Source organism: Felis catus, chromosome F1 (assembly GCF_018350175.1).
Source record: "Felis catus isolate Fca126 chromosome F1, F.catus_Fca126_mat1.0, whole genome shotgun sequence".
NCBI lineage: Eukaryota > Metazoa > Chordata > Mammalia > Carnivora > Felidae > Felis > Felis catus.
In genome coordinates, this window is record NC_058384.1 from 42,005,577 (window position 1) to 42,023,593 (window position 18,017).

Sequence of the window (18,017 nt, forward strand, 5' to 3'; positions counted from 1 at the left end):
GCTCAGGTCACGATCTCACAGTTCATGAGTTCAGGCCCCGCATTGGGCTGTGTGCTGACAGCTCGGAGCCTGGAGCCTGCTCCGGATTCTGTGTCTCCCACTCTCACTCGGCCCCTCCTCCCCCTCTCTCTCTTTCAAAAATAAAAAAAAAAAAAAGTCCTGAAATAAAGGCGGCACTGAGAATAGGGAATAATTCTGCCTATCCCTTTTCTCTCTGGAACATGTCTGGAATATGGGTGCACACTCGTACAGGTTTATAAGCATATGTGCTAGAGGGGAGCGTGCTGGTAATCAAGGACTGCATACCGTCTGACTTTGCCGCTTCACCTTTGTGTTCTCTTTTCAATCAATGTGAATAATAGTGCTTCTCTTAATACCTAATACTTAGTCTAAGTAGTACTTCTGTAAGTCCACAGTACTTACTAGAATGGTAGCACCTCTTAGCGGTGTGTGTCTGTGTCTGTGGGGGAGGTGACACAACGGGGGAACATGTGCCTCAAGGGGATGGCCACAGTTGGGAGTCCGAAAGCCTCTCCTGTTCTCCTAAAGCCCCTGGAACTTCCAATCAGGACAACTGGTCCAGCTGTCTCCTAGCTTCCTAGCGTGACCTTGAGCAGAGAGCTTATTCTTCCGGGCCTTTGTGTGTGAGCCAGTGGATGGAAGCTAACTCTGTTGTAGAATCATCACCAGTAGTTACATGTTAATGTGAGAGGAAAGTTCTGTCAGCCCCGGGGACCGTTTGAATGTCTGTGTTCTCAGAGCCGGAGCCTGCAGCATCCTTGGGAGGAGGCGGTGAGGTGTTAGATCTAGGTTAGCTTACCCTGGGGACAGAGCAGCAGCCAGTGGCCGCCTGTGACCACCTTGTCCCAGTTTGCCCATTTTGAGACTGAAGGTATCACACACACACACACACCCTCCCCCCCGCGTCCTGGGCAAAGTGGGGAGATTGGTCACCCTGGCTGGATCTCATACTTGGGCAGAACAGGAAGCGGAGGGTCTTTATTTCGGTCTTTCAACTGCCTGCTTCTGTCCCTCATTTCTTCCCCTTTTTGCTCACCTGCTCATCCTACTCGTATCTCCTTCCCAGGTCTGTCTGGGAACCCTGCGGACCTGGAGAAACGTAAGCACGTGTTCGGACAGAACTTTATCCCCCCCAAAAAGCCCAAGACCTTCTTAGAACTAGTGTGGGAAGCCCTCCAAGATGTCACACTCATCATCCTGGAGATTGCAGCCATCATCTCCCTCGTCCTGTCCTTCTATCGGCCCCCCGGTGAAGAAAATGAACGTGAGTGTCCACAGCAGCCCAGCGCAGCTCTGATCGGCGTTCTTTCCAGCACCTCCAATAAGCACTGGTCTTAGCAGCTGGCAGGGTGTAGCTTAAAAGTTCGGGGGGGGGGGGTGGGCAGGGCTCTCCAAAGAAAACCAGCAAGTAGCTAGTAAGCTGTTCTTCCAACCCATCCTGATTCCAGGGTCTCCCTCCCCTTCTCCTATCAAATCCTCATGCAGCATATCAGGAGTCCTCTACCCTCACCCAACCAACAAAACCTGCTTCTCCCAGTGCCCCCCGCCAGCTATTTGGCATCATGGGAAATAGCAGAGACCTGGAGCCTGACCACGTTAGGAATCATAAGTTCTGCACATGCGACTGGCCAGTCGTTGGCAATGACATGTTTCGTGCTATCTAGCACGCAAATAATTCTATTGGCAACGAGACGGTGCCCAATCGTGCCATCCTCCAGTACCCTCAGAGGATGGCTCTACTACCCGAGGGTTTTATTTTCTATTATTCTCCTTCCCTGACTTGCCGTTCTGGGGATTGTGGAGACACTACTTCCGTTTTGAATGTTAACAGAAGGCCCCCAGGTGACCCTTCCACTCTCTCCTTTCCCTGGGCTAGAGTGTGGTCTACCCGTAAGTAGCCCGGAAGATGAAGGAGAGGCAGAAGCCGGCTGGATTGAGGGGGCAGCCATCCTGTTCTCCGTGATCATCGTGGTGCTGGTGACTGCCTTCAATGATTGGAGCAAAGAGAAGCAATTCCGGGGGCTGCAGAACCGCATCGAAAAGGAACAGAAATTCTCCGTGATCCGAAATGGTCACATCATCCAGCTCCCCGTGGCTGAGATCGTGGTGGGTGACATCGCCCAAATCAAATACGGTGAGAACTCGTGCTTCTTGTACCTGTGGCACCCTCCCTATCTGAGGGCTAGGTCCTTTGGCATAGGGGGCTGGGAATCACCGAAGACCCAAAAAGATAAGACCGCAATCGTGTTAGCTTCTAGGTCAGGGGAAGGAGGTTGTGGAGAAGGATCTAAAGAAAGAAGAAACTCTCCCCAAAAAGTGTCAGACTTGTACCCTGTGTGTCTTAGGGTTAAAAATCCATAATGTTGAGGCCATGAGAAGTAACTGTTAATTCATAAGGAGTTGACAGGTTGTCAGAGATGAAGTCATCTTTCAGAGGCTCTCCAGGTACCCCCCTGGGCCATTGCCCTATGGGCAGGGCCCGTGGAAGCAGCCCTGAAATGGGGTTGGATGGTTCCTACCCTCTGCCAAGCTCTTTCCTCCCCTCTTTCCCTGTTGCCCTTTCCCCTCTGTGCACTAGGTGACCTACTGCCCGCAGATGGGATCCTGATCCAGGGGAACGATCTCAAGATTGACGAGAGCTCTCTGACTGGGGAATCAGACCATGTCAAGAAGTCTGTGGAAAGGGACCCAATGCTGCTCTCAGGTATGGCCTCTGGCTGCTTCGGCCCCCATTCTACTTCCCATTCTACCTCCCCCAGCCAGTGAGGCTACGGAGACCTGCTCCAGGCCTCGCTCTCTCTTCTGGCCCTACCCCCTCTCCTTCCCCTAGCTTTATCTGGGGCAGCAGCATATCGGTGGGTTGCACACAGGGTTATCGGGCAACCTAAAAGAGGTTCTCTACAGCAAGTGCTCTAGGAGCCTTGGTAGGGCGCTGCTGGTGGGGGTGGGGGTGGGGGAAAGAGTCTTACCCTAAAGCAGTTAGACGCACTTTTCTCCTTACCCCCCAATCTGCTTGGTCTATTTGATTTGATTTGATTTTTTTTTTTTCAACGTTTTTATTTATTTTTGGGACAGAGAGAGACAGAGCATGAACGGGGGAGGGGCAGAGAGAGAGGGAGACACAGAATCGGAAACAGGCTCCAGGCTCCGAGCCATCAGCCCAGAGCCTGACGCGGGGCTCGAACTCACGGACCGCGAGATCGTGACCTGGCTGAAGTCGGACGCTTAACCGACTGCGCCACCCAGGCGCCCCTTGATTATTATTTTTTAACTGTACATATATTTATTGAAAAGAATCCATGTGCAGTTGAAAGCCGTGTTGTTCAAGGGTCAACCATGTTAGCTAAAGCTGGGAGCAACAGTACTTGGGTGAGTAAAGATAACCAGCGTTCTAGAACAGTGATTCTCAACCTTGGCTACCCGTTGGAATCAGCTGGAGTGCTCGGTCTCCTTTAAATGGGCCCAGCTCTTGACCGTTTCCCACTATCTGCCGAGCGGATCATTATCCGTGGGGAAGGAAGGAAGAGGGACTGTTGTTTTCTAAGTTTGCGTTCCACACCAAAGCCTGGCTAGGGATAAAAAAACAACACTCCTCCCACCTTCTCCTTTCTCACATAGGGACCCATGTCATGGAAGGTTCTGGCCGGATGGTAGTGACGGCTGTGGGTATCAACTCTCAGACTGGAATCATCTTTACCCTTTTGGGAGCCAGCGAGGGAGAAGAGGAGGAGAAGAAGAAAAAAGGTAAGGGGCGTTTGAGATGAGATTCTGTTCCCACCCGTGCCCGCGGACAAAGCGGGAGGCAAGAGAACAGACCCGGATGGAACATCTGCGTGGAAGAAGCTGCTGGATGAAGAGCACAGATATCTGAACGTCTTGCCGAGATAAAGATGTCAAGCCTGGCTCCCCAGGGTGCTCTGATGAAAACCAAGTCAGGTCACCTCTGAGGCTCAACTCCCGTGTCTGTTAATGGCTGTGCAGGGGCAAGATGTAAAGCTTGCCCCAAGGGAGCTGGCTAGGTGCTCCGGCCCCAGATGCCCTCCGTGCGCCCCCCCAACCCTTCTTCCGCAAACGTGGGGGATTAAATGACCCGTCAAGGCTGAGGGTGAACTGCCAAAACCGTGGGCTGTCAGGGGAAGAGAGACACTGCTAGGAGAGTGGGAACAGAGAGGTAATGTCTCCCCCCAGAGTTAGTCCTGTCTCTGCCATTCACGTGCTCCTGAAGGGAGGAAACACAGAGGGTGAATGAAGAAGAGATACTAAAAAGAAGTCTTCCCCTTTCCCTAGGCATTCCTTCTTTCCTTGGAGGAGGGAAGGATTTCTGTCCCTTGGCTAGAGGACCATCTCAGGCTGTTTCGTGGAGGGCGGGTTATCAAAAGGAAATGAAACACGTTCCCCCAGGAGCTAGACTAGTGGTTTTTGCAGCTACCTGCAAATGAGTAAGGACGAAGCTTGCCTGGTGCCAGTGAATTGACACGGAGACCCCTTTCAGAGCCTTCACCATTAGGCAGAAACAGTTCCAGCCTCTCACTTTCTAACCCCCACCCCATTTCTCCCAGCGATGTGACTCAGGCCGGGAGCAGCCTCCCAGCAGCGGCCGGGCTCCGGGAGAACGCAGCTCAGGTGTGGGTGTGCACTCACCTGCACGAGTGGCTGGTCTGCACCCCCAGGATTCAGGAGAGCCCCTCGTGAGCAGGGATGTGAGCAGAGACGTGAACTTCCTTTATAGTCCCTTCCCTGCCGCTCAGCCCCTTTGCTGTCGCCCTTTTGGGCTCTGAGCAGGACCAACAGATTGGATATCTGATCTCTTAATAGTCGCTTTGGGTCTCCACCCCACTTTTTTCTTTCTTGTTCAAACAGGTAAAAAACAAGGAGTCCCTGAAAATCGCAACAAAGGTAACCTCGCCACCCACTCATTTACCATCTCTACCTGCCCACACTCAAATCAGACCTTTCCAGGCCATCTGCCTTCTCCCTTTGTCCTCTCCATAAATCTGTTATCTGCTGCTGTGGCCTGGATGCCTCATCCTGAGGAAGGTGCAGAGATTTGGGGGCGGTCTCGGGGGGAGGGGGGGTGTCCCAATCCCAATCCAAAATGGGACAACAGCACCCTCTGCTGTTGTCTCATGGAATCTCCTGTCAAGGTTTCTCTTGGGGAGCGTGTTGGATGGATCAGCTCTTCTCTGGGCTCTGAACGCATTGCTTCATTGCCCTCGGCCAGATTTAAACACCAAAGGTCATCGGTTTCCGGGCTGGAAGACTTCAGGGTCCTCACGGTGGAGGGAGATGGGGTGGGCAGTCCCTGCACCCTCCTCTTGCTAGCTGCCTCATCGGTGTCCTCTTCTGGTCTGGTCTTCTCTTCTAGTCTTCTCGGGGGTGCTTGGACAGAGCCCTTTCTCTGTACCTCTCCCCACCTCTTTCTTTGTTCTCCCCTCAGTCTGTTTTCTTCCTCCCGATCTGGTGTGTGTTTCCTTTTTGGTGGCTGTGTCTACATCCCGTCTCTGTCTTGTTTGTGAGTCTGACAACAGAGACAGTATCTCAGGAAGGGCATCCTAAGCAAAAGGGCTGAGCTCCAACGGGGGTGAAGCTGGAGGGGTGCTGGGACCCAGCGAGAATGGCTCTCTTGAGACAGCCACTAGTGATTATTTTGCTCTTTGGACCCGTGTCACAGGAGTCTTCAGGAATAAAGTCATCCCATCGGAGAACCAGGGCTCCACAGAAAGAATTCTTTAATTTTAGGTCTCTTTAACTCTTCTTTCGAAAGCAAAATGGGTTTATATGTCTGTCTTTATCCCTCTCATTCCAGAGGGTCCCTCGTACCAGCTTCTTCCCTCTCCACCCCAAAAGACTTACCCCTGTACCTCCCCACTCTGTGCCTCCCCACCTTCGTCAGACAGGGGAGAAAGGGCATTTCCTTCCACTGTCATTGGACTGATACGAGGAGGAACTGGAAGACATCTTGTATTGGGGGGGGTCTGTGTTTCTCCCCTGACGGTCTATAGGAAGAGAGAGAGGAACCATTTAACAGAGCAGACCGGGAGGGCCCTTACGCTCTAGACACATCTTCCAGCCTTCCCCATCGGCCCCTTCCTGCAGTGAAGATTCACCATTCTGGGCACTGAATTCCAGGAGGGATGGTTGTTGGTAATAGCGCTTAGCGGCATGACTAATCCTCTTGCTGGAATAAGCCTGGCTTGGGGCTCTGAGGTGGTGCCAGGAAGCTGCCACTGAAGAGGAAACCCGTACCCCGAAAGCACCCCCGTTTCGTCTCCAGTTGTCAGAATATCATTCCAAGGCCCCAGTGGAGGGTGCAAGGCAAGTGCCCCGTCTGGCACGGGGTGAGAGTGGTCAGAATCGACCTCGGGGGTCCGAGGTGGATTCCAGGAAGGAGACAGAGGAGCTGGGGTTCTCACGTGCTTGCCACTCGCTGCCGTCACCTTGCGCGCTCACCTGTCCTCTCTGTTGTGCGCACCCTAGCAAAAACTCAGGATGGGGTGGCCCTGGAAATCCAGCCACTCAACAGCCAGGAGGGGACCGACAACGAGGAGAAGGAGAAGAAGGCGGCCAAGCTGCCCAGAAAGGAGAAGTCGGTGCTGCAGGGCAAGCTGACGCGCTTGGCTGTTCAGATCGGGAAAGCTGGTGAGTAGGGCGGCGGCTTCCTGTTGTTCGTTAGTGCTGTTCTGGATCCTGGCCTCCCTGTCTCCCTTCTGAACCAACCGGGCCGGCAGAAAGAAGCCGAAACTTCCAAGGGGCTCGTGCAGCCCAGGGAGTAGGCCCCCTCTCCCTGCCACCCTCCGGCCACTCCCTGGGCCTTTTCAGGGAGAAGCGTGTCCCAGCGTGCGAGGGCTAAAGGCCCCGTGGTCTCTTGCCGCCAAGCGGGAAATAAAGAACTTCTGTCACACAGGGGAGATTTACTTCAGGGAGACGGAAGACTCTGGTAACCACCCACCTGTTTCGCGTATTGACTTATAAATTCCTCCAGGGCAGAGAAGGCTCCTGTTTCCTGGAGGCAGTTCCCGAGTGTGGTCCTAGCATCTGGCCAGGCAAAGGACAGTAAATTCAGAGTAAGGACTGGAGGAAAAAGGAAGCCTGTGGTTGGAGAGGCTCTTTCCAGACTGCCTCTACATTCTCCCTCTACCTTCTGTTGGGGGTTAAGGGGGGAGTGGCGGGGCTGGAGGAGGAAACAGAAGGAATATTGCGCCTTCAGTGGGCAGAGCCCTCCAGGTACGGTCTTGTCCCACTGTTTAATTATCTCCTGACCCCACCCCTCTCTTTACCACAATCAGAGGCTAGACCAGTACATTCTGTGTGGACAGTTCACCCGGAACCTGGTTAAAGCGCAGATTCTGAGTCAGGAGGTCGGGACCTGAGAGTCTGCATCCCTGACAAGCCCCCAGGCGATGCCAGTGCCGCCGATGGGCTGACCACACACTGGGGAGCCAGAAGCTTTGCGGAGCCATTAACCCTGTGTGGTTGTTCCCGCTTACATCGACTGACCATCAAATACAGTTAAACATTCAGTTCCTCGGTCACATCAGCCTGAGTTCAGTTGGTCAATGTCCACACTCAGGTCGTGGCTACCTTATGGGACAGCGCACGCAGCGAACATTTGAAGCATCGCAGAGAGTTCTGCTGGACCGCATTAGTCTAGCCCTATTCTTTCAGTTCTAGTACCCGGCTGATTTTGACCGCTGTGACATCTCTCGCGTATAAACTGTACACGGATGAGATGAATTGCGGGTGTGGAATCACATTCCTGAGCCTGGCGCATAGGTGTGAAACATTAAACAGACCCCGCCTAACCCCTTCTATTGTCCTCCGGATCCCTGCCCTGCTCTTTAGGGAGTGCGAGCTACCCGGTGGGCCGGCCACCGGGTCTCCTCTCTTGTTTTAGTTTACGTATCAAGCTAGGCCGGGAGTCGGGCGAGGCAATGTGCCACCCTGGGAGGGAGCACTTCCTTAAATTTTGGACCCTACGCACCCAGTTTGCCTCACATCAGCCCTGACCCTGCTGAAGCAAAGCTCAAAAGAATACGCTTTCATTGGTATAATCACCTCTAGCCTCGCTCTGATTCTCTTGAGTCATTAGGCCCTCAGGAAGAGCAAAGACCCAAACTAGACTGGGGTTTGAAGCAAAGCTCTTCCCAGATATTTTGCCATAGAGAGGTGCAGGGTGCCCGGATTGTGATTCCCTCAGCCTTCAGAGTGGCCAGACAGCACCCGGGCCAGGTGCTTTCTGACCTTGAAAAGATTCTTCCATTTACATCAGTGTTGTAGGATGACCAGCTGTCCCCGTTGGCTTGGGACTGTCTTGATTTTAGCTCTGAAAGTCCCACATCCCAGGGAACTGCACAGCCTCAGGCAAACCAGAATAGTTGGTCACCCAGCCAGTGTCCATTCCAGAAAACTCTCTGTGGGGAAGGGGGTGAGGGGATAGGTGAAATAGGTGATGGGGATTAAAGAGTACACTTATCATGAACGAACAAAATAAATAAATAAATAAATAAATAAATAAATAAATAAATAAATAAAATTAAAAAAATTTAAAGATCATAATTTTGTTTTGACCTTCTTTTAAAAAAAAAAACCTCTCTGTGCCTTGATTTCCCCATGAAAGGGGATGATCATAGTAACTTACCTCACAGGGGTTTCGTGAGGATTAAATGGGTCTGTATACGTGAGGTGCTTACCTGGCCTATAGCAAGCACTATAGAAATATTTGCTTGTTGTAAACATACAAATTATTGTCATCTCCTATCTATGCCATGTCAAGAGAAAGGTCAGGAAACACTGTTCTGAAAGTTAGTCATGCAGGTGACCTTAGGGACATCACTGTGAACGAGTCGTGAATTGATAGGGGAGAAACCCAAATTGATAAACGACTAGGAAGTAGGCAGATACAGTCACTACGTTATGAATTGTGAAAAGAGGGTAGGTCTGAGATAGAGTCATAAATGCTGGGTTTTTGTTTTTAGGGTTTTTTTGGTTTTTTGTTTTTTGAGAGAGGGAGAGAGAAAGCATATGTGCACGCACACGGGAGGGGCAGAGAAAGAGGGAGAGAATCCTAAGCAGGCCCTTCACTCAGCGCAGAGCCTGACATGGGGCTCGATCCCATGACCCTGGGATTATGACCTGAGCCAAAATCAAGAGTCAAAACCTCAACTGACTGAGCCACCCAGGCACCCCAATAAAATGCTGTTTTAGAAAACTAGACCTGCAACTATGTGGATGGAACTGGAAGGTATTATGCTAAGTGAAATTAGTCAGAGAAAGACAAATATCATATGACTTCACTCATATGAGGACTTAAAGAGACAAAACAGATGAACATAAGGGAAGGGAAACAAAAATAATATAAAAACGGGGGAGGGGGGGACAAAACGGAAGAGACTCATAAATATGGAGAACAAACTGAGGGTTGCTGGAGGGGTTGTGGGAGGGGGGATGGGCTAAATGGGTGAGGGGCCTTAAGGAATCTACTCGGGAAATCAGTGCTGCACTATCTGCTAACTAATTTGGATGTAAATTTTAAAAAATATAAATATAAATAAAAAACATAAAGTATTAGATGACCTTGCCCAAAAGAAAAAAGAAAACTAGACCACCTCCTTGTTTATGAATGAGGAAACAGGCCCAGAGAGGGACAAAACCTGGCACAAAGCCACGAGTCCGGTTAGCGCAGGGCCGAGACTAGAGCCTGTGTCTGTGGGAGACAAAACCAGCGTCTTTTTCCCTGCACGGTGATGTGTAAGCAACAGAGAATGGATAGGGGATCTGGGTACGACTCCCTAGAGGGAGTGGTTCTAAACCCTGGTAGCAAAGCCTCTAACCTCTGCCAGCCCACCTCTGGCTAGGGCCCCGGGAAGGCCCTGGAGCCTGGGTTCATGTGACTTGTTTCCCGGACAGGCCTCATCATGTCTGCCATCACGGTTCTCATCCTGATCCTGTACTTTGTGATTGACAACTTCGTGATCCACCGCAGAGCGTGGCTGCCCGAGTGCACTCCCATCTACATCCAGTACTTTGTCAAGTTCTTCATCATCGGCATCACTGTGCTGGTGGTGGCCGTGCCAGAGGGGCTGCCGCTGGCTGTCACCATTTCCCTGGCCTACTCCGTGAAGGTGAGACGGGAACGAGGCTGGCTCTTCTTTCAGGACAGAGATGGGAAGGGAGGGCGCCGTGTAGCCTGGGGTGAAAGGCCGGGCCATCTCCCCAGACCCTGCGTGGCACCTCGCAGGGGCAGAGGCCGCTGGCACTGCTCACAGGTGAAAGACCCTCTTGATCAGCCGCATCAGTGTTTCGGGAAGCCAGTGGAGCCGCATCAGTGTTTCGGGAAGCCAGTGGAATCTAAGGAGGATTCGCCACAACGGTATCCTGCGTTTTTGCGCCAACGAGAGGAGGAGAGGTGGAGACGTGTTGGCTGAAACATGGCCTTTGACCTGTATTCGGTCCCCTCTCAAGTCTGCTCTCATCTCCTTTGTAGAAAATGATGAAAGACAATAACCTGGTGCGGCACCTGGATGCTTGTGAGACAATGGGCAACGCCACAGCCATTTGCTCTGATAAGACCGGCACGTTGACCATGAACCGCATGACCGTGGTACAGGCTTATATTGGAGACACCCATTACCATCAGATCCCGAGCCCTGATGTCCTCCTGCCCAAGGTCCTGGATCTTATTGTCAATGGCATTTCTATCAACAGTGCCTATACCTCCAAGATTCTGGTAAGCTCTCCCTTTGCCTGGACACTTCGAACGGGGTGGTCGGAAGGGACCGTCAATCTCCTCTGGACAGAGCAATTTTCTCTTGTTTGTTCTGCCTGAATTGCCATCCCCCGTCACGTTTCCTACTCCTCACTGAACGTGTTTGGCGTGACTAGGGAATGATCCATGGGAGGAGAGCGGAGGTGGGGAGGCAGGTAGAAATCTACGGCCATGAAGCACCCACCAGGCACCATCTGAGGGCGGAATCTCTGGAAGAGACCTCGTGCTGGTAGCGGAATTGGGCTTACCAGGAGGAAAGTACATATTGTCCAGAAAGTCAGAGAGGGGGTTAGAATGAGACCCGCACAGGGTGAGATTCCAGCACCACCCCCAGGGTAAACGGAGCCCCGGACGGCCCAGCGACCACGGTCGCCCCTGCCCACTGCCCGCTTACCCTTGGGAAGAAAACGCATGAAAGTGTTGTCCTTTCCTTCCTCAGCTCTCTCCCTAGTCGAGGCCCGTTACTCAAATGCCACGTATGATTTTTCTCTCAGCCTCCGGAGAAGGAGGGAGGTCTGCCGCGGCAGGTGGGCAGCAAGACCGAATGCGCTCTGCTGGGCTTTGTCACAGACCTGAAGCAGGATTACCATGCGGTGCGCAATGAGGTGCCCGAGGAGAAGCTCTACAAGGTGTACACCTTCAACTCGGTGCGCAAATCCATGAGCACGGTCATCGAGAAGCCCAGCGGGGGCTACCGCATGTACAGCAAGGGCGCCTCGGAGATCATCTTGCGCAAGTGAGCACTTCCTTCCCCCGCTTCTCCTTCCCTGCGAAATCCTCCCCCCCAGCAAGGTCCGGGCAACCCGCGCCCGTGCTGAGCCCCGCCGAATGATACATGAGCCCCGCTTCGGGGCGGTGACCGCAGAACCAATATCTGAGCGCTTGCTCGGGCCACGCAGTTTTCACATGCCTTCGGGTGGCCTGTTCCATTTCATCTTCACAGCTCAGTGCAGCAGATACTGTTGTTATCCCCCCTTTGCGGATGAGAAAACAGAGGTCCCGGGAGGTGAAGTAACTTGCTCAAGGTGATGCAGCTAAGAGTGGCACAGCCAGGATTCGGACCGCAATGATCCAAGCTCTCGTTTGCTAGCCTGAAAACAGAGAATAATGCCCGTGGGGTTCCTAGGATTAAATGGTTCAATGTAACTTTGGCCTATGTCAGAGACGTTGTGAGTTCGGATCTAGATCGCCACAACAGAGTGAGGCAAATGAATCTTTTTGATTCCCCAGTGTATATACGGCTCGTGCTTACACTAGACTAGAGTCTATTGGGGGTGCCATAACATGATGTGTATATATATATATATATATTAAAAAAATAACATACTTTATAAATACTTTATTACTAAAAGAATGCTAACCATCATCTGAGCTTTAGTGATCATAATCTTTTTTTTTTCATGTTTATTGATTTATTTTGAGACAGAGAGAGTGTGTGTGCACGCATGCATGAGTTAGGGAGGGGCAGAGAGAGGGAGAGAAAGAATCCCGAGCGGGCTCTGCACAGAGCCTGACGCAGGACTCAATCCCATGAACCATGAGCTCATGACCTGAGCCGAAATTAAGAGTCAGATGCTTAACTGACTGAGCCACCCAGGCGCCCCTAGTGATCATGTTTTTGCTGGTGGAGGCTCTTTCCTCGATGTTGATGACTGCTGACTGATCAGGGCGGTGGGTGCTGAAGGTTGGGGTGGCTGTGGCAGTTTCTTAAAATAAGACAGTGAAGTGTGCCGCATAGATTGGCTCTTTTCATGAACAATTTCTCTATAGCATGAGATGCTATAGAGATGCTATTTGATAGCATTTTACCCACAGTAAAACTTCTTTCAGAATTAGAGTTGCTTCCCCTCAAACCCTGCCACTGCTTTATCATCTAAGCTTATGTACTATTCTGAATCCTTTATTGTCATTCAACGATCTTCATGACATCTTCATCAAGAATAGGTTCCATCTCATGGGGCGCCTGGGTGGCGCAGTCGGTTAAGCGTCCGACTTCAGCCAGGTCACGATCTCGCGGTCCGTGAGTTCGAGCCCCGCGTCGGGCTCTGGGCTGATGGCTCAGAGCCTGGAGCCTGTTTCCAATTCTGTGTCTCCCTCTCTCTCTGCCCCTCCCCCGTTCATGCTCTGTCTCTCTCTGTCCCAAAAATAAATAAACGTTGAAAAAAAAAAAAAAAAGAATAGGTTCCATCTCAAGAAATTTTCTTCGCTCATCCGCTAGAAGCAACTCCTCATCTGTCCGTGTTTGATCGCGAGATCACAGTCATTCAGTCCCATCTTCAGGCTCCACTGCTCCTTCCAGTTCTCTTGCTATTTCCACCACATCTGCAATGAATTCCTCCCCTAAAGTCTCGAACCCTGAGGGTCAAAGTCATCCATGAGGGTTGGAATCAATTGCTTCCAAACGGCTGTTCATGTTGATATGCAGGCCTCTTCCCATAAATCATGAATGTTCTTAATGGCATTTGGAAGGAGGTTTCCATTTACTTTGCCCAGATCCACCAGAGGAATCTCTATCGACAACCTTACAAAATGTGTTTCTTAAATAATAAGCCTTGAAAGTCGAAATTACTCCTTGATTCATGGGCTGCAGAATGGATGTTGTGTTAGCAGGCATGAAAACAACATTGATCTCGTTGGACATCTCCATCAGAGTTCCTGGGCGACCAGGTGTATTGTCAATGAGCAGTCATATTTTCAAAGGAGTCTTTTTCTGGGCAGCAGCTCTCAACGGTGGACTTAAAATATTCAGTAAGCCTTGTTATAAACAGATGTGCTGCCATCCAAGCTTTGTTGTTCCGTTTAGAGAGCACAGACAGAGTAGATTTAGCATAATTCTTCAGGGCCCTGGGATTTTCAGAATGGTAAGTGAGCATTAGCTTCGGTGTAAATTCACCAGCTGCATTAGCCACTAACGAGCAAGTAAGGCTGTCCTTTGAAACTTTGGAACCCAGGCACTGACTTCTCTCTAGCTGTGAAAGTCCTGGACGGCATCTTCTTACAGTATGAGGCTGTGGCGTCTACACGGAAAAGCTGCTGTTCAGTGTAGCCACCTTCGTTAATCATCTGAGCTAGTCCTTCTGGAGAACTCGCTGCATGTGGCTGTCTAGTTTTCCCAACACCGTTAGTCTACATCAGCACTTCCATTTTTATATTATGGAGATCTCCGCTTTCCTTAGACCTCATGACCCAACCTCTGCTATCTTCAGACTTTTCTTCTGCAGCTTTTTCACCTCTCTTAGCCTTGATAAAATTTAAGAGAGTTAGGGCCTTGCTCTGGATTCGCCTTTGGTTTATGGGGCCGTTGTGGCTGGTTTCGTCTTCTATCCAGACCGTTCAAACTTGCGTCATATCAGCAACAAGGCTGTTTCACGCGCTTACCACTTGGGTTTCGCGGAAACAGTCCTTTTCGTTTCTTCTAAGAACCTTTCCTTTGCATTCACAGCTTGGCTATTTGGCACAAGAGGCCTAACATTCAGCCTCCCTCGGCTTTCCACATGCCTTCTCTATCTAGCTTAATCATTTCTAGGTTCTGATTTAAAGTGAGAGATGTGCACCTCTCCCTTTCACTTGAGCACTTAGAGGCCACGGTAGAGTTATTAGTGGCCTAATTTCAATATTGTTGTCTCTCAGGGGATAGGGAGAGAGACGGGGAAAGAGCTGGGCAGTGGAATCAGAACACACACAACATTATCGATTAAATTTGCTGTCTTACATGCGCGCGACTCTCGATGTCCCAAAACAATTGCAATAGTAACATCAAAGCTCACTGGTCACAGATCACCATAGCAAATATAATAATAACGAAAAAGTTTAAAGTATTGTGAAACTTACCAAAACGTAACTCAGAGACAGGAAGTGGACAAATGCTGTTAGAAAATTGGTGCCAACAGACTTGCTGGATGCAGGGTTGCTACAAACCTTCAGTTTGTAAAAAACAAAACAAAACAAAACAAAACGAGGTATGCCTGTACATAACATGCCTGGCACACAGCACGTACTAGAAATGGTGCCTCTATGTTCCGTTGTCCTTCTCGCGCTCAGTTCTGATTATAGAAAGTTGCATAAGTTAATCAATGTGGCTAGGCTCCTCGCAGGTCCTTAAAGGTTAGGCGTAGGCATAGGGCCAGTAGCTGAATTAACCAGTGCCTCTAGCTGGCTGCTAATTAGCCACTTTCCTTCAATGAGCACATTCCCGTGGAACACGCCCCATGCACTGAGTACTATTCTAGGTCACGGGAATTAAAACTGTCTCTCCACCTTTGAGAAGTTCAAAAGAGCAGGTGATCCCCAAGAGACTTCACATATGAGTAGGGACAGATGGTAGGGGGGAACCGCACCTTCTGCTTACGTGGACCTTATCCACCTACACACCTCCCCACCTTGGAAAAAGGGACTCAGCTGGGGGAGAGGGATAGGAGATTTCTGGCCTCAGAACAGTGTCTGGCCTCAGAACAGTTGCCAGAGTGTCTGCAGGTGACCGTAGAGACATATGGGGTGAGACGGGGTGCTGCTTCCTGACCGTGTGCCTCCCCAGGTGCAATCGAATCCTGGACAAGAAAGGGGAAGTGGTGCCGTTCAAGAACAAGGACCGAGATGAGATAGTGCGCACTGTCATCGAGCCCATGGCCTGTGAGGGCCTCCGAACTATCTGCATAGCTTACCGGGATTTCAATGACGGAGAGCCCCCGTGGGACAACGAGAGTGAGATCCTCACCGAACTGACCTGCGTCGCGGTGGTGGGCATTGAGGACCCCGTGCGCCCAGAGGTGAGGCTTTGGCTTGGCCAAAGGGTAAGAAAACATGAATGGAAGTCTTCCAACAGCCCCTGGCGCGTGTGCAAGCTGAGCACGGTCTAACGGGAAGCCACCCAGGAGTCACAGGAACTGGGGTACTGGTTCCATTTCTAGCTGTGACCCCAGGCGTGTTACCTAACAGCTTCTCACTTGCAGGGATGGATGTTCCCAGGCTTCCAGCTTCACAAAACTGCTTTAGAGTGCTGACCTGCTAGAAGGTGCCATTCTGATGGTTAATGCCGTCTGAGGGGTGAGACGTATAGGTTTCATTGAGCTTATGATTTGATACCTGGAACAGCCAGGAGGCTGAGTTAACTGGGACACCATCCCCGCCTCCAGCCGCCTTCTTTCAAGCAACACATTCTTGTTGAGCGCCCCTAGGGTAGCTGAACACTATTCTAGACGCTAAGGCATCGGAAAAAGCCTCTGCTCGAAAGAAATTCAGACAGATGGACTGTTAGTTGTCAAGGCCCCCAGGCAGGAGAGGGCAGCGTGCATTGGGGAAACTGCAAAGAACTGATATGGTTGGAGTATGGGCCAGGGGGGTGGAGAATGGCAAAAAACGTCTGCTAGGGAGGAAAACAGTGGCCAGATCTCAAAGGGCTGTGTATATGCCCTGCTAAGGAGTCTAGATCGCAGGGAGAGTAAGCTTTCACACCCAGCTCCTGAAGCAAATGTCCTCTTCAACTCAAGTTACACTAAAAGGCAAATTCAAATGTAGTACCGTGGGTAGGACAGAAGTGAGGTGACACCGGACAATATAAAAATGACCGGACGTAGCCAGTGCCCCGTGGCACTGCTCCTGGGATACCTGTCTCCTGTGTACAGTGAATGGGGACAGCCTAGCAGGCCTCACCACCCCACCTCCTCCTTTCCCCTTGCCTTACTCTCCATAGGTCCCAGACGCTATCGCCAAATGCAAACAAGCTGGCATCACTGTCAGAATGGTGACCGGTGACAACATCAACACAGCCCGGGCCATCGCCACCAAATGTGGCATTGTCACACCTGGGGATGACTTCTTGTGCTTAGAAGGCAAAGAGTTCAACCGACTTATCCGCAACGAGAAGGGCGAGGTGGGTCGCGGACGGGGAGCCTGGGTCTCGTGTGGCGCAGCTGGGACGCGCGGGAGAAAGCGGCTGGCTCTTGTGGTGGTGGTCGTGTGTTTGTTTTTGTTTGGTTTTTGTTTTTTTGGAAGATCTAATCGGCTTTATTAAATGGTTTCATGAATCGGGCAGCAGCCCATAGAGGAGGGAGGGGAAGCTGTGAGGAGTTGTACCGCCAAGTGGGTGGTTTTTAAACTCAAATCTATTCATAGCGAGACGTTCCTTCTACCAAAGCTGCTCAGGGGGTAAAACTGCGAGTTTCCTTTCTCCTCGTTATCTTCATTCATAAGCTAACTTTTGAGACAGCCTCACTAACTTTTCGCGTCTTCCCGATTTTTTTCAGTTAAGGAGTGATTTTGTACTGATTTCCCTCCATCCTCACCCTCCTGTGTCACCACCCTGTGACTAATGCTGGCACAGGTTTGTAAGAGGATGTGGTCTGGGTGTGAAGCAGACCAGAGCTTCCTGGTCTACATAGAAACCACACCTAAGACCTTAGAAGCACTTTAGCCCCTGGAGCCAACAGCTAACCCCTGCCCACCTCCTGTCAAGGCTCCAAGAAATAGGGGATTGGCTCCCCAGTAGGGAACTGGGAGGAAAAAAGAGGCACGCGGAGCCTGAATGGTCACCATCAATGAATCTGCCCTTGGAGACTCAGCCGGATGTTTCATGTCCCATGGAGGCCATGGTAGCAGCCGCCATGGGCCATGGAATGCCAGCTCCCCCAGAATCTCAGGGCGTGGGGAGAAGTAAGCTTCTTCTGGATGACTATTCTGGGCTTGCCTGACCTGGTGTGGTCTCACGTTGGCAGGTGGAGCAAGAGAAGCTGGACAAGATCTGGCCTAAGCTTCGAGTCTTGGCGCGATCGTCCCCCACTGACAAGCACACCCTGGTGAAAGGTAAGCTTGGCTGCTGGCCAGGTACCTGGGGCAGAAGACGGCAGTCTGGGGCAGGGCAGACGAGGACCGTTGGCCAAAGCAACTCTCCTGTCCTGAACAGGAAGGTCCCAGGAGAGCTCTCCAGCTCGTGGGGGGAACAGACAGCTTAGCCAACATCTGTAGTCAACACATATAATAAAGTTGTTTTTAAACATCATATCTTGGGGCACCTGGGTGGCTCAGTCGGTTAAGCGTCCGACTTCGGCTCCGGTCACGATCTCACGGTTCGTGGGTTCGAGCCCCGCGTCGGACTCTGTGCTGACAGCTCAGAGCCTGGAGCCTCCTGCTTCGGGTTCTGTGTCTCCCTCTCTCTCTCTGCCCCTCCCTCACGGCGCTCTGTCTGTCTCTCACAGGTGAATAAATGTTAAAAAAAAATTTTTTTTTAATAAATAAA

At 51.2% G+C, this 18,017-nt stretch overlaps 1 protein-coding gene across 12 annotated transcripts in view; it reads left to right on the plus strand.

The window, feature by feature from the left end:
• The window catches only part of ATP2B4 (ATPase plasma membrane Ca2+ transporting 4), a 98,327-nt gene that overhangs the window by 56,644 nt on the left and 23,666 nt on the right, over positions 1-18,017 (plus strand). For 10 of the 12 annotated variants that reach the window (XM_003999388.6, XM_045049015.1, XM_019822019.3 and 7 more), the window contains 12 exons: positions 1,088-1,285; positions 1,898-2,155; positions 2,600-2,725; positions 3,640-3,765; positions 4,882-4,917; positions 6,499-6,660; positions 9,928-10,142; positions 10,505-10,747; positions 11,281-11,522; positions 15,321-15,552; positions 16,476-16,655; positions 17,497-17,584. In XM_003999388.6, coding sequence (XP_003999437.1) covers positions 1,088-1,285; positions 1,898-2,155; positions 2,600-2,725; positions 3,640-3,765; positions 4,882-4,917; positions 6,499-6,660; positions 9,928-10,142; positions 10,505-10,747; positions 11,281-11,522; positions 15,321-15,552; positions 16,476-16,655; positions 17,497-17,584 — 2,106 coding nt within the window. The remainder of the gene's footprint in view (positions 1-1,087; positions 1,286-1,897; positions 2,156-2,599; positions 2,726-3,639; positions 3,766-4,881; positions 4,918-6,498; positions 6,661-9,927; positions 10,143-10,504; positions 10,748-11,280; positions 11,523-15,320; positions 15,553-16,475; positions 16,656-17,496; positions 17,585-18,017) is intronic. The other 2 variants (XM_006942883.5, XM_006942884.5) reach the window with 1 other exon arrangement.